The sequence below is a fragment of the Crocuta crocuta genome, unplaced genomic scaffold (genome assembly GCF_008692635.1).
Source record: "Crocuta crocuta isolate KB4526 unplaced genomic scaffold, BGI_CrCroc_1.0 scaffold1365, whole genome shotgun sequence".
Classification (NCBI taxonomy): domain Eukaryota; kingdom Metazoa; phylum Chordata; class Mammalia; order Carnivora; family Hyaenidae; genus Crocuta; species Crocuta crocuta.
The window spans coordinates 1,841-8,472 of record NW_027527455.1 but is presented as its reverse complement, the minus strand read 5'-3'; the positions used below and the strand labels follow the sequence as shown (position 1 = coordinate 8,472).

Sequence of the window (6,632 nt, the reverse complement as noted above, 5' to 3'; positions counted from 1 at the left end):
AGGCTTTGCACTGGGCGTGGAGCCTGCTTAAGATTCTCTATCTCTCCCTCGACCCCCTCCCCCACTCACACACTCTGTCTCTCAAATAAAAAAAGAAAAAATAAAGATATACTACACACTCTTCCTGTTCAAACTGAAAAAAACACAGTTCACATAAAGAAACCACTAGAATACGATATAGCATTATTTGAAATGGAGAAAACATTGCAGAATAGCAACAAAATAACAGGACAGGAATCTGGTCTTTTGGATCTGCAAAGTCTTCCTGAATAAGAAAGCATTAGGAATGTGAATTATATGCAAGACATGGACCCTAGACCATGGAGGTGGGGAATCCTGAGCAGAAGAAGAGCTGAAATACAGCCATAAAGCTGATAGATTGTAGAGTATGTTTGGAGAATGTAGATGGACCCAGTGTAGTTGGATGAAAGCATCTGAGCAATGGAAAATACAGAAAGTCAAGGAAAGGGGGAAGTGCATAACTTGAATTTTCATTACACCTTATGTCATGCTAAAGCTTCACATGCATTAGTCCCAGTGATATTACACCTTTGTGAGGTGTAATATTACCCCACTTCACAGACACTTTAAAAATAAGACTCAAATAATTAAAGCAAATTGTTAAGACCCAGAGACAGTATGTCACCCATTTCTCCTTGAACCCAAAGCCTGTTATTGTAACATCACAACTTCTCCCGATGTTGTGACTTCTAAGATTAGGAAGTTAGACTTCCATGGGAAGATTTATGAAAAACAAGTGAGAAGGTTGGATTTTATTCCAAGGAATATAAGATCCCATATATATTTTTTGGAACTAGCTGTGGTATGATCAGAGATGTGCTATGGAAGGCCATCTCTTGAATTCCTCAAATCCAAGTACTTACGTCTGGAACTAATTGGACACTTTAAAGTGCAGATTGCAATGTGGAATTATAGTGACTTGCTTCTTTGGCTTGTATAATGTCAGAGGTCATTCAGTCCAGCGCCTCAAAGAAAGAGTATGTGCCTTCTATAACATCTCAAATGATAAATTCTCTGGGGACACAGGATGGAAAACATAATGAATATTACCTGATTTACTGGAATTCTGAATGTGCCATTTTAGACCACACCTTCTTCATGGCGATTTTCATCTCCATGTTTCTCAGGGTATAGATGAGAGGATTCAGCATGGGGGCAATCACAGTGTAAAACACGGAGATTTCCTTATCCTTGTTCTCACTCCCTGCAGGTAAAACGTAAGTATAGATACAGGGCACGAAGAATAAAACTACCACCATTATGTGAGAGCTGCAGGTGGAGAGAGCTTTGCGTCGCCCTGCAGCAGAGCGGGTCCTAAGATTATATAATATGAGTATGTAAGAAGCCACCAAGACAAGAAAAATCACAACCACTACCATCCCTGAATTAGCAATCACTAAGATACTAACAACACGAATATCTCTGCACACCAGTTTCAAAAGAGGCTTCACATCACATAGGTAGTGATCTATCTGATTAGGACCACAGAAAGGTAAATTCAGTACCATGAGTAACAGAGCAATGGAGTGCCAAAAACCCACACCCCAGGCCATGAAGATCAACAGGTTGCACCTCTGCCGGTTCATGATGACCAGGTAATGCAGGGGCTTGACAATGGCAACATAGCGGTCAAAAGCCATGGACACCAAGATGAATATCTCCACACCTGCCAGCAAGTGGGCAGTGAAGAGCTGGGTCATACAGTTGTTATAGGAAATGTTCTTTCTTGCTGCACCCAAGTCTCTGATTAGCCTGGGGACCACGGTGGAGGTGTAGCAGAGATCCATGAGGGAAAGGTGGCAGAGAAAATAGTACATCGGCTGTTCGATTAGATGGCTGCAGGTGATTGTGAGTAAGATGATGAAGTTGCCCATTAAGACAGCCAGGTAACAGAGCAGGAACAAGAAAAAGAACAGTAGCTCTATCTGCTTATTTCCCCACAGACCCATGAAAACAAATTCTGTGACATTGTTCTGATTTTCCATGAGGTCGAGGCGAATCCAGGGACGCAATAGAAATTCAATTCATCTGAAATGACGCAAAATATATGGCATTTTTAATAGTACTTTTAAAAAATTTTAGAGTATATTTACACTGAAAAATATGTAGGTCACAAAAGAATTAATACACCTAATCTTTTAAATCCATCTGGTTGATGTCATTATTATATTTCAAACAATATTTAATGAAAGCATACTTTATACTGGGAAGTTTTATAAACACTTTGCATGCATTTGATTCATAATAACCCAATACTTACTATTCTGATACTCATTTTACATACAGGGGAACAAAAATGGGTGGATTCAGATAATAATACCAATTCTTTCATATTTTAAGCAGTAACCTAAGATATGATCTGGTATCTGATGCTAAGTTGTATGCTCTTGAGAGCTATGCTACATTATCCACTGACCAAATGAACTTCCATCTGTTTTCCACTTCCCTAAAAGGTATAAGGTTTCCTTCCATCTCCAGCATTAACACCCAAATAACTGGAAGCACTCTTCTCCTCTTCTCTATGCTATATATAATAATGCATAAAATCCTAATCTAACATCACATTCTATACATTCAGTGGAATTAATATTCTCAAAATGGAAGGAAAATCAAAATTCTTAATTGTAGCAGATAAATAACCTGAATTAGTTGAAAGCAAATCCAACAACTCTCCTTGGCAGTTTGGTCAAAATTCAGAACATGGAGATGCATGAAATGGAGACTTAGAAGCACAATCTGGGCATCTGAATATGGGAACACAGGTTATTGTTATATAAAAGCTTTCCCTTTTTCTTAATCATTCTAATGACGCTTTTTAGAGGTTGCTGTTAACATGTCAGAAGCACTGTGGAGACGTAGTTGTTTTCTGTGACATACTGAAGAACCCAGTGTGATTCAAGAATATCCTGCATATTTAACGATGCATTTAGAGCAGTGCAACCACTTAAAGGCAGTAGACCCAGGAGCAGAGAGTGATTATGTTGAAACATCACTCTTTACCCACAAACCAAGTGTCTTTCACAGCAAAATCATAATTTGCCTATAAAAGAATATTAATGTCTGTAAATTATTTTAATGGTATCAGTGGGTGAACAATATGATGTAGTGGACAGATCCTTCATCTAATGATCATGACGGTGAGCATCCAGGTTCCATGTCTTGTTATCTTTTTCTTGTTCACACTGAGCGATTCATTCTCCCTGATTCTCCCCCTTCAGCTGCTAAGTGGAACTAAAAATACTGGATCCAAGAGCAAAATGAAGTTCATTTAAGAATATACAATAGAAACGCTTATCATTCTAACTTGTCAAGTCCACAGAAAAGTACTCCCAAGAATGTTTGGAGAGGAACAAATGTTTATATAAGAAGATATATACCAGCATTTTCATCAGCAAATTGGTTTTACCTGTAGATTTTGTATTCTGCCACAATGGGATGGACTTAAGAGCTTATATTAGACATACATTAAGGTTATTGAAGAAACATTATGTTGGTATAAGTTTGTTCTGAGTTCCACATACAGCTTAGCAAAGTACTTCTTTATGTATAAATTGAGAATATCCAAGCTTAATCTTTGTTTATACGGAAAAAATGATCAGTTAAAGGACATATTTAAATCCCAGGGTAGGTTTTTATTAAAGTTGTAGAGCTAGAAATAGAAAATCAAAACTGTAGGAAATACAACTTTTGGTTTAGAATGTTTGCTGAACATTGGTGCAAGCCTCAACATCTCCTAACAGATGGTCTAGTGTTTCTCAACCTACAATGCTTAAATATCAATTGTAAAAATAGAGACCAGTGTAGAAAAAGATCCTTCAAAGCAGCTCCCATAAACTCTGTGCTGGGAATCGTCCAGGGGAAGAAGATAATTCATCAAATCTCCCTGTGCCTCTTTCCTTCCTTTCCCTTCCTATTTTCTTTCTCTTTCTCTCTCTCAAAATATCATACAATACTCACCCTTTTCGTACTCACCCTTTTTCTTGTGATGATACGAGATGATAAAATGCCTACACGGTGAGATGAAGGCACGGTGAAGTAGGATTAGGTTACTATTGACCTTCTCACAATACATCAAATAAGGATCATCTGCTTCTAGACCGTAGTTGACAGCAGGTAACTGAAACCACAAAACATGAACCATGGGTAAAGGGGACTGCTGTATTATTTATTATCCCTGTTTTGCAAACAAGGAAACTTACATCCAAGGTTACATAAATACTAAGGTGGAGATCTCCATCTAAACCATTTCTCTATGATTTGGAAGCTTATACTTTTGGTTTTTTTGTTTTTCCTTTTATGCTTAGATGTATTCTTCCAGGTAAAAACAAAGGCTTAAAACCCTCACCAATTGCACTCCAGCGTTTACCTGAATGCCCTCTCAATATAACCAGCAAGAAGGGGTGTCTGGGTCGCTCAGTCGGTTAAGCACATGACTTTTGATTTCAGCTCAGGTCAGTATCTCCCAGTTTGTGAGTTCAAGCTTTGTGCCGGGCTCTGTGCTGAAGGTGAGGAGCCTGCTTGGGATTCTCCCTGCCCCCCAACCCTCTAACAATAAATAAACTTTTTAAAACACCAGTGAAATTATTATAGAAGAAATTAAAATTTTTAATTATGAGATCAAATTTTGTGTTAAATGAAGACTTGTGGAAATTACTATTATTTCATCTTTATCTTATATATATGTATTTTTACACACATATACTATATATAAGGTCAAGGTGATCCTTAAGGCGATTCCTCTTACTTTCTGTGTCTATGCTATATTACAGCAAACAGACATGGAGCATCTCTGACTCTCCTAAATCTTCCATCCAAAGAGCCTTTCAGGAAAACATTGTTGGGAAACCATGAATTAAAGCATGAGAGGGTCCTGAGGGGAAATCTCCCACAGGAATTTTACAGCAGCCAATATGTATGTGATTATAATTTTTAAAAATAGAGCCCATATTATTATAGTGGTCATATAGATGATCTTAAAGCTTACTTCATTTATCTCTAATAATTCAATACTTCTGCAATGTTGTAATACTGATGTAATATGGATGTCTATTTTTCTCTCTCCTTTCATATAATAATTTCATTAATAATTTCATCAGAGATATGTATTACATATACATATATTTTTAAATTTTTCATATCATCTAAAGAGATAAATATGCAAAGAGTGTATAGAAGAGTATTAATATTTTACTCATCAACATGGAATCATTGCCATTAGCGTGAAGATTTTGAAATTATCCTCAATGGTTAATTACACCCGTTGGAAACTTAGAAGTCATACACATTGTTTTGTCTTACTAGGTATCATCTAATTTTAGAGTACAGTTAGAATTTGGAAAGTGCCACAATGCATAAATAGTTACTTTCCTTATTTTAGTTTGTTTTTATTTTACTTTGTTAAAGTTAATTGGGTTTAATACATTGTAGCCCTTAGTTCATGCTAGGTCCATCTAAGGTCTAATTTTATTTTTTTCTGCATTGCTCATTTCCACATCTGCTTGCCAGTTCTGTGCATGCACTGTACTCAATCATACTCAACCCCATGAGCCCCAGGACTGTGCACATTCCTTGTGATATTCCTAAAATTGTCCACATCTTAAAAATAACCTTAAACACTCCTTAAATAATGGTATTTAAGCCTGTCTTCTTGCTGCATGACCCTGCTTCATGCATGCACTTAATAATGTATCCTCCAAATACATACAAGATTAGATAAATCCACATGAGGAAAAATATGAATCCAGCTCCACAGTGGGAGATTGCAATATTCCTTTTTCAATTATTGATGAGGAAAGAAGGCAGTAAGTTCAGAGGGTAAAAAATATCTGAACAACGGAACTTAAAATATATATGTATATATAAAAATATACAACATGGAATATATATTTTTGTATGTGTAGATAGAATATGCATAAAATTAGTTATTAGATTAGTTTTAAAAGTCTCACCATATTTTAAAGAAATAACACTATACAAAATTCTGAGCACAATAAAAAGTTTAAGTAGACCTGGATTTAGATATAGGTGGATCTAATATAAACACACACACATATATACTATTAGGAAATTAAATCTACACTTTGCAAAACAGGTAAATTATTAAGAAATAAATCATATAGAAAATTTCAAAACTACCTGTATTTAAACTATAAAGAACATACTTCCTGTCAAAGTTTATGGGATGCAGGAAGAATGGTGCTTTTGAAGAAAATTATAACCTTAACATTTTCATTAGAAAAAAAGTATCTGAAAAGGATGCTACCTTCAGGAGACAGGAGCACATAAAAAAGTAATAAGAAAAATGCCATATTATTTCACTCATATGTGGAATTTAAGAAATGAAACAGATAAACATATGGGAAGGGAGGAAGAAAAGAGAGTTAAACAAACCAAAAGATACTCTTAATGATAGAGAACAAACTAAGGGTTGATAAAGGGTGGGTGGGAGAGGGGCTAGATGGGTGAAGGGTATTAAAAAGGGCACTTGTGATGAGTATTGGGTTTTGCATGTAAGTGATAAATCACTGAATCCTATTTCTGAAATCAATATTGCACTGTATGTTAACTAAATAAAATTTAAATATAAAAATTTAAAAAGAGTAATAAAAAAA

General features: G+C 35.8%; 1 protein-coding gene across 1 annotated transcript; it reads right to left on the bottom strand.

Moving 5' to 3' along the window:
- Window positions 1–1,076: 1,076 nt before the first annotated feature.
- LOC144230492 (olfactory receptor 4P4-like) lies at window positions 1,077–2,006 on the bottom strand. Its single transcript, XM_077762814.1, has one exon. It carries the CDS (start codon window positions 2,004–2,006, stop codon window positions 1,077–1,079), a length of 930 nt encoding a protein of 309 aa, XP_077618940.1.
- Between the last annotated feature and the right edge of the window lie 4,626 nt (window positions 2,007–6,632).

What these genes read in the sequence shown, in the direction of transcription:
- LOC144230492 (XM_077762814.1), bottom strand. Translation starts at nt 2,006, where the DNA reads ATGGAAAATCAGAACAATGTCACAGAATTTGTTTTCATGGGTCTGTGG.